Source organism: Pelecanus crispus, chromosome 5 (genome assembly GCF_030463565.1).
Source record: "Pelecanus crispus isolate bPelCri1 chromosome 5, bPelCri1.pri, whole genome shotgun sequence".
NCBI classification, from domain to species: Eukaryota; Metazoa; Chordata; class Aves; order Pelecaniformes; family Pelecanidae; genus Pelecanus; species Pelecanus crispus.
Genome location: NC_134647.1, coordinates 25,814,161 through 25,833,467, shown reverse-complemented (window position 1 = coordinate 25,833,467; position 19,307 = coordinate 25,814,161). Strand labels below are relative to the sequence as shown.

At 37.8% G+C, this 19,307-nt stretch overlaps 1 protein-coding gene across 1 annotated transcript in view; it reads left to right on the top strand.

Annotated features, from left to right (window-relative positions):
- The first annotated feature begins 233 nt into the window (after positions 1–233).
- LNPK (lunapark, ER junction formation factor) overlaps positions 234–19,307 on the top strand; it is a 43,833-nt gene continuing 24,759 nt past the window's right edge. The window contains exons 1-6 of the mRNA XM_075710625.1: positions 234–256; positions 4,177–4,258; positions 5,519–5,563; positions 6,755–6,942; positions 10,340–10,398; positions 14,059–14,099. Of these exons, the coding sequence (XP_075566740.1) occupies positions 4,232–4,258; positions 5,519–5,563; positions 6,755–6,942; positions 10,340–10,398; positions 14,059–14,099 (360 nt within the window). The 5' untranslated portion in view covers positions 234–256; positions 4,177–4,231. The remainder of the gene's footprint in view (positions 257–4,176; positions 4,259–5,518; positions 5,564–6,754; positions 6,943–10,339; positions 10,399–14,058; positions 14,100–19,307) is intronic.

Below are 19,307 nucleotides of genomic sequence, written 5' to 3'. Positions count from 1 at the left end.
CCGCGCCCCGGCCACCGCCCGCCGCCTCACACAGCGGCCCGGCCCCGCCCCAGCCACCGCCCACCGCCCACCGCCCACCGCCCACCGCCTCACACAGCGGCCCGGCCCCGCCCCCGTTCCAGCGCGCCCCGCGGCAGGCGAGGCGCTGATTGGCGGTTGGGGCCGCGCGGGGCCTGATGGGAGCCGAGCGCCGCGCCGGCGGCCGGGTCCCTCCTTCGGCGGGCGGCGGCGGGATGCGCGGCCCGGCCCGCGGCAGGTGCGTGATGGCGGGGGAGGAGCGGCCTGCCCCGGCCCCGAGCGACTCCGCGGTAGGGACTGGCTCCGCCGCGGGCGGGGCGGCGGCAGAGGGGCGCCCGGCGCTGCCCGCGACCCGGCTCGGGCCCCGCGCCCCCGGGGGCCGAAGCGGAGCAGCGCGGCGGCCGGTGCCCCCGCCCTCCCCCGCCTCGCTGCGGGCAGCCGGGCGGCGCCTGGGGAGCGGGGCGGCGGCGGGCCGGGGCGCAGCCTCGGAAGAGGAAGCCACCGGGGCCGGGGAGGGGGCGGCGGCCGCCGTCCCCGGCCGCCCGGAAGCAGGGTGGCGGCGGAGCCGTGAGGTTTTCCCGGCTGACGGGGCGGCTGGCAGGAAAGGCAGGCTCCGGGAGCCGACGCTGACCTCTGCCGCCGTGCTGCCGGCCGGCGGGCTCGCTCCCCGGGCCGCTGGCGGCCGCTCTCTCGGGCTTCAAAACAAGGCTGGGCTTCGAAAAAGGCGCCTGACACCACCCCCCCACCCCCCCACCCCCCCCCCCCCGCTCCATCGCTCTGGAGTCTCTGTGTGGGAACTAATTTGCCTTTTTAATTAAGGCTTTACAAAGCATAGGGCCTCAACAGGATGCTTCCAAACCGAAACGGCTGAAAATGAAGTTTAAATTGAACAAAATTCAGTGTCTTGTTTTACCCGAGAGGTTCTAGGGCAGGCTAGCAGTAGGCGATGGGTGATGCTCCTGGTTTTGTTTTGCTTGTGTCCTTGTCCACGGCGCTCATAGCTGGAGAAGCTTTTTATGGTCACTGGGGGAGTTTCTGAGGTCAGTAAATTGTGAGAGAATATGAATTTCGGGTGGAAGCTTTGTGAGCAGAAGTGGAGGTTCAATTTGAAATGTAGAACTTGTGTTCTTTGTAATGGTAAATGTCTGAAAATATTTATATAAAATGAAGTCACTAAGTTTACAAAAAAAACTCACTTAAAGAGCATTCCCCCTTCCTTCAGGGGAAAGGTCTATATGTCTGTATGCAAAGCCTTGATTTCAAGTTTCTAACTTCCTTTCTTCTTTTAATATGACTTGTCCTGATGTTATTTAGTCTTGAATTTCAGCATGCTAGTTATTAAAATCTATTTTGGAGACTTTGATTTTTTTTTTTTTTTGTTTGGGAGACCTTTTAATCTTAAAACATCAACAACAAGCTTGAAGAAATTTGGGACTGACTTGATAAAAGTGTAATGAGATCATCAAAGTATTTTCTCCATCTGGATGAATAGGTTGGTGGATGACTTCTGTAACTGTACATGATTTATCCATTTTTCAAAAGAGGAACTTTCTGCTCTGGTAGTCTTACTGTGGCACTTTTGCTTTGTTTTTTACTAATTAAATTGCATATTTTTTGGGTAGAGGAGATGCTATCAGGAAATCCATATTTTTTTTGAGAGTTGGGTAATAAAATTGGTAATAGTGTTTTCTTAAGCTTCTGCATTAAGTGTTTTTTAATGCTTCTGTTATCTATTTTAAGGCTAGGGCTAGGAAATATTGCAACCATCTTATTTGTGTATTAAACCAGTGATAATATTTGTGGAAATAAGTCCAGTTGCAGCAGTGCTCAGTGAGTGGAAAGGACAGCTCTGTGCTAAAGAAGTCCAGTCTTCAGAAGGAAAAAGTGCTGTGCAATAATTTGATGGTTAGAACATGGGAAGGAAGGAGACTTGTGGAAGGAGGACTCTTAACCATGAACAGTAGGCTATTAGTGGTAGGTATGTGAAGTGGCAGGTGAGGAGGAATGAGGAGAGTTTGAAGCAGTTGAAGACAACTTGTGTTGTCATGTCAAAGGAGGGAGGGAAGGAAAACATCTGAGGCACTCTACAGAAACCATAGAAAATTCTCAATCTCCTAAGGATTTGGGTTTTGGTGTATTACTGACTTGCAGAGCAGCATATGTAAAGCCTGTTAGTGTCATAGTTCATGTGAAATTATGCGCATGGTGACACTTGTCAAGCCTGTTTCTCTTCCAAGTGTTTGCCAGATAGTTTAAAAAACATATGTAAAGATCGCACTGTGAATGTGTTTTTGACAAAGGTTGGTGTCACCAATAGCTCATGGATAACCTATGCCCAAAAGATACTCTTAACGCTTCTACTGCAGAGGTTCTCAAACTATGACCTGAAAGAAAATGGCACACAAGAAGGCTGCATGAGCATCTCTGTGTCTCTATGTGTCCACAGCTGAGAGCTACTGTTGCACCTAACAGCAGTGGCAATGCTAGAGAAGCAAACTAAGCTAGATTTGGGAACCTTGTGCTAAGTTTACAAACGTCTTAATTGGCTATTTGATGTAGCTTTCCTGTTGTTTTGCAATAAGATACTATCTGTCTCTGTAGAAATATTTGTGAAGAAAGTGTCTGCTCAAATCTACTGCAATACCTGTCCTGCAAAAACTCACCTGTAACTGCAAAGTGACAATTGTATAAAATTCTCAGTGTTAGATTGCGTATTTGAAAAATAAAAATATTGCTGCTGTTTTACTGAGGTGAGTTACTGTAGTAGTAGTGATTATTTTGAGAATTTACTCAAGAGTCGAAGGGGTAATTGTGCTTTTTCTGTAGCTTACCCCTTTGTGCTAGTAATTTGGCAGTAGCAGAGCTCATTTGTCCATCTGTTCTAGCTTCATTTTGGTGGCGTTTCAAATACGTGTTTCCTTATCTTTAAGGATTGGCTTTTGAAATCTTAGGGCCTACAGCTTTGGATTCTGAAGTCCTTGGCTTTCTTAAAAGGTGAAGAGGTTACCATACTACAGTAGCATTCGTGCTAGTGAGCAATGTGTATCCTATATTATATTTATTTGTTCTGACAGCCTCGGACAATTTGGAAACAAATTTGGATTGAGATTAGGTTTCTTCATCTTTCAATTTTTGGCCAAAGGTAACTTAATAAACAAGGTAATAATCACTTACATTTCTGCCTAACTGGATCAGTGCTTTGTTTTAAGTCTTTCTGTTTCATTCCAGAGTTAAAAAGGTTTGAGCCCTAGTTGGGATTGGCCATTAGTTTACTGTTGGGGTTGCTAGGAACTGATTGTTTTTTCAATCACTGGGTTAAAATCTTGTAAATTAAGTGACTGGAGAGAAATTCTGCTATCCTAAGGTTAAAGTTAATTGATTCCAACTACCTGCTGATAGAAAGCTGCTCTGCTTTTGTTTCATGAACCTAAACCCAGGTCATCAAATTAGTGCTGTTCATAGGTTCCAAGTTTGTGTAGGGTGAGGTGAGCTACTTTTGCACCTTTGGAATTGCTTTAGGGCCATTTGATGTGCCGGTGACTGCACTGTGCGTTGTGTGCAAGGAAGACCTGCCAATGTAGTGCTTTCCCAGAGCAAATGAAATCTCTTTGAAATGGATTATTTGACATTATACAAAGGAAGAATGATAGTGCTGTCCAGTACGTTCTTGTTGGTGAGAACATGGAAAGGAAGAAGATTTACTGGAGATGAACTTTCTCATGAATAGTAGGATATTAATGTAGGATGCCTGCAGTGACAGCTGAAAAGTAACATTGAGAGTTATGCTTATGAGCAGCAGAGGAAATAATTGGAAATCAGTTTCTTAAATAATCCTGCTTAATAATAAGTTTTTAAAATTGTTTTTTGGCTGGAGGATTTTGGTTGCTTTTTTAGCAGTTATTTTGTACCTCTACTTTTGAGGACTCCCCTTTGGTTAAATATTTCCAAAGTAAAAATAAGTTTGGCCACATCAAGGCTGATCAACTGACTTAGAAGATGGCCTATGAAACAGAGGACTGGATTTTAAAATAACATATAGGTAGATAACTAGGCAATGGCTTTATGCAATATTTTGATTCCTTTAGATACTGGAATAAATTTGTGAATCTTGGACTATGCTGTTAGATTGCTCCTAAGTGCTTAATGCTTCACTTCTAGCTGTGAATTCTTGTAGAAGATTGATAGCTCTGCCAACATTTGTCCACAGCAGAAGATGGGTGGATTAATTTCAAGATGGAGGGTAAGTAAAATCGTGTAACAATATAGTAATCTTTAGTCTAGAAGATGGGAGTATGCAGGACATGTTTCTTAATGCCTGTTGGTTGACTGTTAATGTTGGTTGAATGTTAGTGCTAAACTTTTCCCATTAATATGGCACTTAAAAGTCCAGTAGTGAGAAATAATGACCAAAAATATTCTCTGCCAAATCCCTAAACTGTGAAACTGTGTGGCTGTCCTCTATTTCCTTTGCAGTACCAGGCCGGGCACTGGTTTGGTTAACTTATAAAAATACAGTTTTAACTCTTTCTGTAAATCTAAATAGTTTTGTCGTGCTTCATCGGGACAGATACAGCAGCATCTGTGATTTGAAAGACTGGTGGCTGTTTTAGGTCAAAATGGATACATTCAGAATATCATTCTATGTCTGTTTTAACAAATATTTTGGTAGCTACTTATAGGTATACAAGTCTTTCTTCCTAACTGTTTTTATTGGCTTGTATGTTATTGAATGGTGTACTGAGTTTATGAGGAAGAGGCATGAGGTTTTTGACTACTCTACTGGCAGGTGTGAGTGGTTTGAGTCTAGGTTTGCCTTTGCATATTATCAGTTGATTTCAGAGCCTCCCATGCAAAACTCCTTTAAAGGCAAAAGGTGAAATGTCAGTTTTGCATAATAGAAAGAAACTTGCTTTCATGGTGATGCAGTGTGTGCTGTGGTTTTTGAATTTGTGGCTTGAAGGATGGGGGAAGATAGTGCCTTTATACTTCTTAGAAATTAGGAAATATTCCTGGAAGGTGGATTCCAAGTTGCTCCTAAGGGGAATTTTACTGGAGATGGTAACACTTATTTGCAGTTGCTTATTTAGAGCTTATTTAGAGTCTGTGTCTTTGTGTGGAATGAATAGTAATAAAAAGTTCAAGTTCTCAGGTTAGGGCTTCCTGTATATATTCTCTTTGTTTTGCGTATTCCCTCCTCTCATCAATTCACTCCTTGTTTCCACACATCCATTATGGCTGTACATGTGTTACAGGCTTTCATCTTTTGTGGTGTAGGAGAAGAGCCTTCAGTTAATAGCAATACCAACTGTAAACCAGTGATTCACTACAGTCCCTTCTATTTGTCACTATAAAGTAGGAAAAGTTCTTACCTTTATGTAAAATAGATAATATATTAATCTATTACTAATATGTCTTTTGTTAGAAAACTGTTAGTGTACAGTAACCCTCAAAATATTGACTTTTTTAGTGATATTAACATCTTTGTTCTTTCCCTTGTAAGCAGGCAAAGCCTTCCACTGTAGAAGTATTAGAAAAAATTGATAAGGTATGTGTTTGCTTTTTGGTGTTTTGTTTGATTGTTGTTTAGAAATATGCATCCTTTTTGCTGGCCATGTATTTCTTTCACATTGGGTAAAATACTATCATGGAATTTTAAATTATTTCGATAATTATTCCAGTTGGATGTGCTAGAGATTCTGAGTTTCAGATGGACTGCTACCTTTTTTCCCCTTGCTATTAGTCATTTAAAAAAAAGTACTGTAAAATAGATAGTGAGAAACTACAGTTAAAATATTTATTTAGGGAACCTGAAATGGGAATGAATGTGAAGTTGGCTTGATTACACAATTTAATTATAACTGATGGTTGAACTCCCATGTAATGGAAATGTCACTAACACAAAGTTCTATTCATCAGGCTCATTAGAAAAGCTTCAATGTATGGTTTTAAGTATAAGTGTTGTAACTGTAGTGGTAGTAAGTAAGGTCAGGGGCAGAATAACTGAATAGATGGTTCAGTAATCAATTGTGATTTTTAGCCAGAATTTGACAGATGTCTGTGCTCTATGGGGAAATTAACTGTTTTGAAATATGCTGCTGATATTTTTTTGTTTTCCTTTTAATGAAAATGTGAGTACTCCTGTTGTCATTTAAAATGCAGTCAAAATGGTAACATAGCAGAGCATTGCTTGATCACTTACTAATATGCCAAAAGCATTTTTCAGATGTTCAGGATTTCCCTCTTAATGTGAGGGAAATACTGAAATGAAAACGTGAAATGACAGAAAGGTTTCAGCGATTTCCCATGTTAGTAGAAAAGTATTAGAAATGTTTAAAATTCCACAGGTGCCTGATAAAAGTTTTAGGATGTGAAGTATGGTTGGTAGTGATTTATGTGATTGTAAAGACTGCCATTCATAAGATACTAGGATTTTCCACTTACCCCACATATACTAGCGCATTACAAATAGGAAAAAGTGCTGATTTCTAATATTTCTTCCCAATAGCAATGTGTTACTGCTAATACAGTGCAAGTGGCCCATATCATAACTTTAATAGTGTGATGTATTTATGCTATGAAAGTTATCTTTGGGCAAATATTGTCATTTATCAAAAAGCAGCTTGACTTTTCTAATCAAGTAGCAAATTGGTATGGCTAATTTTAGCAAACACTTAAAGGCAGCTTAGTAAAACCACTGACTAATTTCACTATAAGGTTGAACCCTGTTTATTTACAGGAAATACAGACATTAGAAGAATTTAGAGAAAAAAATCAGAGGCTACAGAAACTATGGGTTGGAAGGCTGCTCCTCTACTCTTCACTTCTTTACCTTATCACCTGCTTAATTGTATATTTATGGTATCTTCCTGATGAATGGACAGCAAGGTTGTTTATGACACTTCCATTTTTTGCATTTCCATTCATGTAAGTACATTTTCTTCTTTTTTTTTTTTTCTTCTCCTAACTGCTGCCTCTTTGATAAAAGGAGACGGAAAATACATCCTGGCAGGGGTTTGGGTTTTCTTTTGGCAATCCTTGAGTTGTCATAACTTGCTGAATTTTTTCTTTTAAAATAAATCAAAATAGGCAGATGCTTTCTTTGAGGGAAATGTCTCTCATGGGTCTGGGTTTAGTGTAGAACTAAGTCTTGCCATCAAAAGATGTTAGTGTCCAAAGTTACTTGGCTTATCAAAATTATACTAGGGCTAGAGAAAGACCTGTATCTGAACAGCTGCAAGGCAGTGTAATATAAGTAGAAGAGCATTATCTTGGGTTTTATTTCTACTGCTATTTGGAAAAGTAACGCTACTGTATGAATGCAACCTAAGGTATGTCGCCTGTATGTAAAATGCAGCGTATAAAATTGGGGAAAAAAAATACAAGAGTGAATGAAGAAACTTAGGTATTGGGTGACTTAACACAGAAGTGACTTGAAAGGTCATCAGCCTAAATACATTGAGGACTAGTTTTACATAATTAGCTGTTTTTCTGGAAAGTTATTGACTGTTTTCTTCAACCAGAAAATACCCTAACATCACTGGATGTGAATAGGAGAAAGCATTGTCTACTTTTTTGTTTCACTGAGCTGATTGGCTGCTCATCCTCACGAGTGGCTTTTGTTTTTGAAGAAAACTGCTTTTCTAAAAATAACAAAATGGACTCCCACCTCACTAAAGAGCTGCTTCCCTGCTTCTCCTTCCCCCAGACTATCAAGGAGGAGAAGCAGCCTAGTGAGCATCTTTCTTATTGATGGGGAGCACAGTGCATTTACTAATATGCTGAAACAAACATTGTAAATACTGTCTGTGTTTGTGCAGCATCTTTGTATGAAAATGACTTGTCAGTGCCCTAGCTTTAGACTTGAAAGGCAGTCAAATGTAAATATTTAAGGCTTTGCAAGCTTGATTAGTGTGGGTCAGCATAACATGACATGCAAAAAAAAATACTTGAAGATGCTTTTTGTACGTCATACTGTGTTATGCATAATGTACAAATGTGCTGCTGTTAAGGAATCCTGTGGAGAAAATACATGAGCAGCAATGTCTTGACTGGAAAGGATTAATATAGAAATTAAAGCCCAAATTAATATTTGGCAGCAATATGAATTGATTTTGTTCTTAAGGACAAGGATTTAGAAGTCTTTGTTGTTAGTATGCAAGGCTTGCTCATGCTAACAGGGAAGGCTTGTAGAAGAGGAAGTATTACCAGCCTCCCTTCACTTAGGTGTGTTAGGATTAGTGTAGAAATGAAAACTTATTACTGAAGGTGATAGCTTCTAGCATTGTGGTGTGAATTTTCACATTGGATTTTTATTCTCTAGTTTGTCCTCCAATTCTTGCTGCTTTCTATTTTTTGAATGGTGGGTTTCTATAAAATTCCGAATTGGATATCAGCTTACTAACATTTAGAATTAGACTGTTGGTCTCTTATGACTTGCAACTGTTTATCTGATTTTTCTGTTAAGCTATTCCCCTTCAGCTTTTTTTGGCAGATATGAATGGCAAGCAACTGCCAGCTTGTCTTTGTTCTCGGTCAAGAGGTGACTCCAAGCTGAATGCCTGGTGCCACCCAGTAATAGCTCTAGAGATTTTTCATCCCTAATCAAACTGGAATATGTCTGCCTTTTCCAGCTTGCAGTCAGTCACCAACTTATTTCTGCCTTAGGTCATTCCCTCAGGGTCTCAGCAAGTTACTGATGCTGGTAGAGCAAGTTAAGTTCTAGGAATATATTGCATCATTAATTTTAAATATATATTGAAATATCTGAAAAGTTGAAGAAATATATTACCATGTTAGAAGGATGCTGCTCTTGAATGTAATTCAAATGAAAATAATTTCTGTTTCATCTTGCATGTTCTGATTTTCAGAGAAATATGTTTTTATTTTGTAAAGTTGGTCTGAAATGGTCTGCTATTAAACTTTCACCTCAAAGCTCTTAAAGAGGAAATTTTTTTTATTTCATGAAGTCCTACCATATATCTATTAGCTTAGAACACAACTTCAGGTAGAAGACTATTAAGCATACAGTAAAAAAGAAAGAATGCTTTTGCCTGTGTAACATAGTCTTTAAGGCAATTCAAACCCTGTAAAACATTTATTTCTTTTGATACTTTATGAAGAGACACATCTTGCATTGTATAAGCGGGCAAAGCCATCTGTATTCTTAGAGTAGTTATTATGGCACACCTTTGAACAAGGAATAGAGTTAAACTTCATTCTCTGTTTCTCTGACCTTGAATAGGTTACTCTCAGATTCTAGTTGTCTTGTCTAACTTACCTAACTCAGGTTGTGTTGTTAATACATGAAAGCATTTTGAACTGGGCAGCCATTACATAAATGCAAAAGATGTTCTTATGAATTAAGTTGAAACTCTTAGAAATCTTCCAGCCTTTTGCCTGCTTTCATACACTAGCTGTTATTCAGAGAACCTTTCTAGCCTTTAAGATTTTTTTTTTTCCCTTAAGTGAAACACTGCTACTTTAGGCTTTATATAGTGCATGGCACTAGGAGGGTTTGGGTAAGATGCTTGGAAAGGCTTGAAGTATGCGATTTACCACTTAGCTTAGGCCAAATAACTTGCCAGGAAAAGTGTCAACTTAATAATTATAAGCAATTCTAAGCTTTAAAACAAATGAGGTCCTGATGGTTGCAGAGAGACCTTTCAAATGTAAAAATGATCATAGATCAGTTTAACTTTATCTTGAGCACAGATAAACTGCCTCATTGTTTGAGCTAAGTCAGCTGAAACAGTACAGAAACTGAGTGGATTCAGAGCTCTGTAAAATCACCAGGAGTCAGGCCAGTTAACTCAGCTTGGGAGACCATTTGTACAATAGCTGTATCTCATGGTTTTCATTGGTATTGAATTCTTCCCACAAATCTCCCGGGTCTTAATTTTGGGCCTTAGCTGGTAAGCTTGGTTTTCTGGGTAACATGCCTCATAAATCTATCAAATAAGAAGTGATGACTAAGTAATTTTCAGCTAGCTGCACGTACCTTGATTTTAAAAAGTTCCCACTGAACATTTTAGCAAGCGATTATGTTGCTTGCTGCTGCTTCCTTAGTATTTCTACCTATAGTAATACTTGGTTAAATTTTAAGACAGGACCATTTTATTTAGATCAATGTTGATGTCTTGTTGACAGGATACTAATTTAATTTTCTGTATAAATATTGTTTGAAGATATTTGTTCTTTGTGTTTGCAAAGTTAAATCTCATCTGGTAAGTCTTCTGCATTAACTATCCTGTTTGCTAAATGACTTTAGAAGTGGTTGCTTTAATATATTTTAATTAATATAATTCTTCTTTCTGTTTTAAAGAATCTGGTTTGTAAGAACACTGCTCATTTTTTTCTTTTCCAGAAGGACAGAAAGGAATAGTAAGTATTTTTTCTGTCTTTTTTGTTTTTTTTAAGAATATGGAGCTAGTTGGGAATGATACTTGCTATGAAAATGTAAATATTTTGGATAATTTTGCTTCCAGGAAAAGATGAGTAGCCTTTTGGTTGATGTTGACATGGGTAGTATTAGCTAAACTGTTGTTTCTACCACACAGTTATTGAAAGAACAGGAAGGAAAATGCTTAATATTTCACTTCACTTACAAAATTGTGGTAACTTTCTCCTGTCTTTGTGTGCTTCAAAGTATAATGGAATAAAATGCAGTGTAGAAGTAGGAGTGAGGGAAAGGAAATATAAACAATGGTAGTTCCCTTAATACTTGCATCTTGCAAGTATTCCAGCAGTCTTAATCTGTTATTCTTATGTATGAGAGAAGATATTTATAGCAGATGTGTTTAATTTATTTGACAAGATAGCTTTTCTCTCCCAAGTTCTGCAAAGCATGCTTATGTTTTCCTGAGTGGAAAACAGATAAGCAGGTGTTTTTGTGCTGGTTTGAGAGCTAAGGAAAATTGGGAGTCATGTAACAACAACAAAAAAAAAAAAGTAATGCAGGTGTTCAAATATACGTAAAAAGCTGTTAAAGAACATGCAGATTCATTCTAATGCAGAATTTAAAAACTGAATCTGTGGCACTTGTCTGCAGTAGTTAGAATTAATTTGAGACTGGCTTTGAAAGCAGTCCAGCCTGTAACAATATCTCATGGTGATGTGAGCAATAATACAGGAAAACCTCAATGCTGCACTATGTTTTATGACTTGCAGAACAACATGATGTATTTAATTTGTGACAGCTTGTGAGTTAAACATCACTTCTGGAATTTTTCTTAAACTTAATGTTTGCATTTGATATGCAAGCATAGGACATACATTTTTATGTAGAAATAAAATTGTCCGCATATTCTGTGGTGCTGTGTGATTCATTTCTAAGGTGAATATATGTTTGCATTTCATGGCTGGATAAGAAAAAAAGTATGTATGTTTTCCTAGTTTGCTTAAATGTCTTTATAGCTGTTTTTAGCAAACAAGCAAGTTTAGTGCTTTTGTTGAACCTGTGTATAAAGGGTTTTAGTAGATGTTAGAACATGCCAAAAGGAATTATTTCTGCATTGTTCCAGAGATCGAGTAAAAATGAAGTATTTTACCTCAAAGATAAAGTCCTGTATTTGGAAAAGAGAAATGAAATGCACCGTGCAAGAGTTACAGCAGTAAAGCAGGAGAAAATGTAGCTGAGAGAGTAAACTGGTGACTGAGTGGCTTAAAGCTATCCTTTTATTCTGGAATAAGTTAATATAGCACATTGAGTCACTGGAGGTGATTATTTAATACTATAAAGCTCTATGCTGGATAACCAGCATACACCAGTTTTGGCAACCAGGCTCTGAATGAGGAAAATGGGCTCAAGCTGCGCCAGGGGAGGTTTAGATTGGATATTAGGAAAAATTTCTTCACGGAAAGGGTAGTCAGGCATTGGAACAGGCTGCCCAGAGTGGTGGTGGAGTCACCATCCCTGGAAGCGTTCAAAAAAACCAGGTAGACATGGCACTCTGCAACATGGTTTAGTGGACATGGTGGTGCTGGGTTGATGGTTGGACTGATGATCTTAGAGGTCCTTTCCAACCTTAATGATTCCTAGTTTTTACTTTCATTAAAAATAATCCAGCCACCAAGCCAGGAAACATGAAATTGCTACTCTCCCCTTAATTGGTTTAGTGGTGGACTTGGTAGTGTTTGGTTAATGGTTGGACTTGATGATCTTAAAGGTGTTTTCCAACCTAAATGATTCTGTGAAAATTCCTTGTGAAACAACTAGGAAAGGTGATACAGAGATTACGGAATTTCAGTTTTTAAGACTGGTCAGGCAAACAACTGTTGAGGAAGACTTGGGCTGATCTGTCCCAAAGTGTGGGGAAGATAAATAAGGCATCTTGCAGATATTGACTTCACTAGTGTGAATTTTTTTCTGTAAGTTTAATTATGATGTGATATATTGGTTTCTTGAGAGTACTTTCCAGTAATTGCCATTTGGCCACCTTTGAAAGGGCAGGTGTTTCATGAGGTTCTTGTTGAACACAGGAGGTAAAGTGATACAAAACAAGTGCCCACACTTTAAACTGACTGCATTGCTTTGTGGGAGGCTATGCTTGAAGACGTTCTAGGCATTTCTGTACCAAAAGCAGCTTCTGTTTCTTGAGTAACTGTTAACAGCTGACTGTATCGTGCCTTTGTTTGGCTGCGTGATACCGTACTACATTGCAGTGCACTTCAAGGTGTTAATCTGTGCGGAGCTACATGAGAGGCTGTGTTCTAACCTCTCTCCACCAAATTTTACATTTATGTATCTTATTAATTTGAAGATGCACAATTCCTGAAATTGTCTATCTTCTGTGGTCCAGCCCAGTGCTAAATGTGGTCTCGTTCCATGTCCTGTTTGTCTTAACAAATAAGGGAAAGTTGCAGTTACCCTTTCATTGCATAAACTTTCAAATAGGTACATGTCCAGTTTTAGTATTTTGTACATTTAATAAAGTGGTTTATCCTACCAAAATGGGTTTCTACACTCTGGAAAAGTTAAGTAATGATGTGTTTCCTTAATTTCAAGTAATAGTAGTGTTCTTGAAGTAAGTTTAAAAAGTGTGTATAGTATACTTAAGTACATGTAAATAAAGATACAAAAAAAAAAGTGTATTTAGTTTGGTGGGTTTTGTTCTTGTTTCTTGTAGTTCTATGAAGCTTTTTCTTTTTTTGAAAACTGAAAAATGGGTAAAAATAGCATATCTTACAGGAAGTGAACTACTGGTGTCCAGTAGGGCTGAGAAGAGGAAAAAGTTATAAAGTTTTTTGTTAAACTCTCCTTGCTGTGAAGGAGGTAGTAGAAAACGGGTTTATCAAGAGAATATTTTCTGTTTTGGGCGATGGTTTATTACAGCGAGTCTTCTATGAGTGTAAAGCTGCAAGCATTGACTTAAAGGAAAATCCCACATGCATTTAACTTTTCTTATTTCCCTTCCTTTTAGAGAGGTTAGGTGCTGTGCCTACTAGTTGTAACAGTCTCTTAACATTTAGTAGTAAAATGACCTTCTAGTAGCTTTTCTTACAAAACTGGGGCGTTTGCTGTAGTCTTAAAGTATTGAAAGGGTGAAACAGATTGAGATTTGAAGCTCAGAATTGACCTGGCATTTGAAACTAGCATGTGTTAAGAGGCTTACGTGAATACTGAAGCCAGTAAATCTGGTACTCAAATAGATATATTAAGACTTAGACCTCGAGCTTTTTTCTCTAGTTTGACTCATGAGATTAAGTGTATTTGGTCCATTGTTGTACCGGTTTTAATGTAGGTCAAAGGAGGGCACTGGGTAGAATTGGTTTGCTTAATGAGGAAATGGTACATAAAACTTTTTAATAGTTATAACTGTAAAGTGATAACTAGGCTATAATTTATAAGCAATTCCAGGATTTAAAATGATTTATTTTCACATAAAAGCTTTAGTTATTTTACACAAAGTTTACTAATGTGTGGTTGCTTAGTGGTCAGTGCATAACTTTTCCTGATCTCACAGGGCAAAGTCAATGTTCAGAGTGTGCTGAAATTATCTCTTATTTATATTTGAAAATTAATGTATGATGTCCTTCTTTCAGATGATGCGCTGGAAGATTTAAAATCTCAAAAGAAAAAAATAGTAAGTAAAACTTAAAGAAAAGCTAGTACTTACAGTCCACTAAAATGTTTTTGCATCTCTACAAGTTGAGTTTGATTGTAATGTATAGATGAAGAGTGGAGGGAAGGAGATGAAACTATCACTGTTCCTCTGTTTTCATACATTTTCTAGTACCACACAAGGTTTTCCTTACCCCCAAATTAAAAAGGACTGCTTGCATATGAGAATAAATTGTCTCCTTGTAGTGTAACTTAACACTGTTTTAGTGTTGCTAAATCTGTGTAAAGTGATTCTATTTTGTCAGAAAACAAAAATGTATGCTTTAACTTATTGCTGACTACTTCTTTTACTTCAGAATTACAAAGAGTGTTAGATGTTGCACTGATTGAAGAACACAGAATGCAGCTGTATCTTACTATCTCACTTAATGTCTTGTTCATAAATAGCAAAAAGGACTTCCATCTTGTCTGGATTCACTTTTTCATCAAGTAATGGATTATTGTTTATATCTTAAATGCATCACTGCTTATTTCCCATCCTCCTCCATCTTATTTTTGTACTACAGATTTCTTTCATTACATTTTTTCCTCAAAAAAATTACCTTGTCATGTATCAATCCTATCAGTTGTCTTGAGGTGATCTATTTTGTGATGATGATGTGTGGATGAGTTAACAGTACAAAACTGGTGTATGCCAGATATTTCCTTCAACTGGATCAACACTTAATCTCAGCAAGACAAATTTAGGATGGAAAAGTTTCCAAGTCTTGGATAACTCATACTCTTTGCAAAGTTTGTAACACTGAAAGCTGTTTCCTCTCTGCTTAATCGTTCCATAAGGAGGTTCTGTTTACTTATGTTGTTGGCTTCATCTCCTGCCTTGCAAGGCAAAACTTTAAGTCACCATCACCAAAACACAAAAAACCCCCAACCAACCAAACACCCCCCCGCTCCCCCAGCCCCAACAAAATGGCCCCCTTCCCTCAAAAAACTTCAAAAGTTGTATTATGAGGCTTTATTGTTAATGAGTTTCCCAGAATGTTCACCTCATGCCTTCTGGATTTTTGCCATGGTAGCTAAATTAATAGAAACCCCACAACAAAGCTGCCAAAAAGGAGTCAGGTTAAGAGTCTGATACTATATGGCCTTTACAGGGGAAGCAGATTTTACTGATCCTCCACTCTGGGGTTTTTTTTATGATATTTAAAATGTAGATGTAAAAGTGATAACCTGTAACCTAATTATGTCATTGTCCTTTGGTGAAGAGGGTTTGCTAACATTTTTATCTGCTAATCTTTATATTAAGGAATCTATTAAATAGAAGTGTCCTTTGGTTGGAGAAGCTTACATTTGCTGAGAATGAAATAAATGAGCATGTCAAGTATGTTTTTAATTTTATGAAGACTGCTTAACTGAAATTAGTTAATCTCTCCAATTTACATAGTTGTTGGGTAGCTTTGGAGGGAAAGTTCTTGGAACAGAAAAAGCACAGTGGAGAAAACAACTTTTGGAGTCTTAAATGTAAAGTCTTCATTTTGGTTTAAGTTTATTCTTCTGTAATCATGAAAATACTCATATTTATTCTAGAAGAGCTAGTAATGCTGAGTGTGTGTGAGAAGCACTTCTTTAGAGAAAAGGCATTGAATAAAAGATTAGTCAGGGAAAAGCAGGTTTATAAAGGGGAGTGTTTTACTTTGGGAATTGATGCTGTTAAAACAAGTTGTAAATGTGTATTTTGTATATGCAAAAAAATGAAAACATATTGTAGAAGAGCAGGCAGTAGTTAAAAACTAAACAACTGCACAAATACTTTGTGAACAATATAGAAATTATAGTGTATCTATGGAGAGTTTAAACCTGGAAATAAAAATTGCCATTAGTATATATGCATGTCAAGCTTTAATGATTGAAAGACAAACATCTAAATAAGATTAGTAAAACAGAGTTCTGGGAAGTCTGATAACCTATAACTCAGGTATTTTTCAATCTGAGGGGCATAAAAAGTCCATGATTACCTCCTGATCTCGTGTGTGTCTGGTTCCTAGCAAGGAACCAGAAACAGAAGACTTATCGCAACCTCTTGAATAGGCATGGTGTTGGTATTTTTTTACTTGGAAGATTGACTTGGGTGTTTCATCATAATTTATAGGTATTCAATTAAACATTAGAATTAGATCATCATCTGTGAAACCTAGCATGTTGAACTAAGCTGAAAGTAGATACAGGTGATGGGACAGAATATAATTCGTGTATTAGATAAAAACACTCACAAAATTGCATTCTGTAATAATTTGGTTTTGGTAATACTCAGATTTGGTTTTGTTTTGGATTAACTTCTTTAGGACTCTCTGTAGCTATGAATAACTGTAGCAACACCAAATTTTTATTAAAACAAAACAAACCTTTACCAAGTAAAATAATTGGAGTAAGAAGATTTTTTTTTTCCCTGGTGGATTCTGATTTGCTACTGAGTTTGCCGATAGGATTAGTTACTAAGATATCTACATTGTGATCCTCAAAGTAGCTGGGATAAGTAAATCATGTATTTCGTGTTTATTTGTAATGCAACTTGTTGTCTAGGCACTGTCAGCCTGCCACAACAGCTACAGTTTTTCACTTCATTGCAGCTCAGCTACCCAGTTGCTGGAGCAATCTTATATTGAAGACAATTGTCCTTTTGAAAAATGTTACAGTACCTGTGTTTTACAGGCATGTGGTCCATCTTTTCCCTAGTGACATTACTTACGTGCTGAAGGGTACCTATAACAGAGTAAGCTCTTCATCTACTAGATATAATGCCCTGGTGGCCTTGCAATGAGCTGCTTGGTAGAACTTCTGTTCAAAAGGCTTCAGTCTTTGGTGGCATAATCACATGGATATTCATGTGGGTAAAATTCCTGACAAACGCAAATATAGATGCTTCATCTGGAAATGCCATTTATATTGTCTATCCTGTACTTCGACTCAAAGTTTGTGTAATACTTATTTTCCACAGAACTGACTCTCTACACTACTTTTTCCTAGTGAATGCTTTAAAACACATGGAATGTTTCCTTAGGGATTGGGTGTAGGGATTAAGTTCGTTAGCTATAATTAAGGCACTACTTCAAGATACAACTTTTTTCCTTTCCTTGATTGTAAGGGATACTCTGGTTGTGTGTGTGATTGTGTAGCTGTAATTTTGGCCTTAGAGTCCTCAGTTAATGAGGATGTCAGCCCTTAAGCCTGGATGTGTATAGATGAGCAAGTTCAGAGGGTTAAGTGTATTAAAGCAAGGGGACAGGGCATGTATTAAGCTGCTACAAGTGGGAATTAGTGGAGACTTTACCTGGAGGAGCAGTCTTAAAGATGGGATGGGATAGTTCTTAGCCTGAGGGCAGAGTTGCAAAGATAGTATAGCAATTACTTTGCTAATGTTAGAATTAAACTTTGCTGAAGTTTGCTCAGCTATTCTGTTGTAGTAGGCTGAGTGTAATATTAGACTTGGACAGATTTCCTAGCCATTTCAGGTAAGAATTTAGAAAGCTGCATCTGTTAATTTTCAAGAAAAAAAAAAGAAATTTGATTTCAAGGCTGCCTTGGAGTTATGTTAATAATGGGAAAAAAATGCAGCATATGAATTTTGTTCTTTAAAATAACTACTGTGTAATGAACTTATACGTTCAGTCTTCCAGGCATAGAAAACTGTAGATATTTTGATAACCTGCAGTATATGACAAAAAGTTGGCTGTTGTATAAGCCCAGTCTTGTCTACCCAATATATGCTACAGTACTGCAAACATGCAACTGGAAGCTCAAAATATGGTTAAAACCCGTATTTACTGATGAATGATCAAATGAGGTATTTCTTTCATGCAGTGTTCACACAAAACAGTTACTTTGGTTGTTTTACTGTTTGCATGTATCTGTCCAAAGTACACTTGATTATTGTGGCTTAAATTATTTATTTCCTATTTTAGGGGAACTTTTGCTGTGTGTACTGGCATATCTTACATGGTAGACTGCAATAAACCTTGTGGCTTTGTGTGAACATAAAGGAATACCTCTCCATAGTTGGGTTTGACATACCAAGTAATTCAATTTAAGAACACACGTGGTAGCATGGCGAATAAGTAGTTTGCACCATGCCAGTACTTCAGGCTTCCAGTTTCTAAGGCACATTTACAAGAAGCTTAAAATACATTACTTGTATTACTTTTCAATGTAGGCAACTGATGTCATTGCCACAGGAATTCTGTTTGGTTGCCAGTTGGAAAGGAGGCCATCTATGCAATTATTCGTAGGAGAGAATGCGGCACGTGACTCTGCTTCTTTATTAAGATGTGGTTAATTCCATGAAATAAATTTGAAAAATCCATGATTAGGCTGGTATTAACTTTCATAGAGACTTCACTTGTGATCTTGGTTACTCAGCATTTAAGCTTGATTAATAATAGACTATGAGTTAGCCCTTGGCAGAAAACAGAAAATGTTTTTGTGGGAAAAGTTTTGGATCTCAGAGAAGAGTATATTACGGAAAAAGAGCAGGAGGTGTGGAGCAATTTGCTGTGCGAGTGAGCCAGTGCTCAGCACTAGGTTAACCTTTCCAAGGTTATGCTTCAGGATGGTGGATAATCTATAAGTCAGTATGCTGATTTGCATTTATAAATGAGCTTGCTGTGGCAGTGCACAGGCCAGTTTCTTCCGATACGCAAATGTAGAGATAGTATTTCAATTTTACACAGGCCCTTATTTGCTTCTAGTAATATACTTATTTGCTCAAAGAGTAAGTAAACTTTGACCTGTTTGATTCCTTATTTGGTATTGTCAGCCAAATTTCAATTGATTTTAGAAAACTATATCCTCGAAGTGAGAAACCATGAGAACTGTGAGTGTGCTTATGGAAGTCTAGACAATTTCTGTACACTTTCAAGAAATTTGTAAAGAGTCAGTTGTGAAACTGAATTCTTGTTCAGATTCAGCTTTACTAGAATTAAAAAGCTATATATGAATTTCAAAATATGAACAGTAACTTGTTCAATTATCAAATAACTATGTAATGTGAAGAATAACTTTGACATCTGAATCTTGTGATGAGAGCTAAATTTTTCCATTTCAAAATAATGTTACTGGTTTTGCAAAACTTTTCTATCCAGAAATAACTACCATCCTATCTAAGACTGCTATAGCAAGAAGTGTGTTAGATAAGGAAAGTGTCAAGTGACGGTGGAGCATTCTGTTTTTTCTCTTC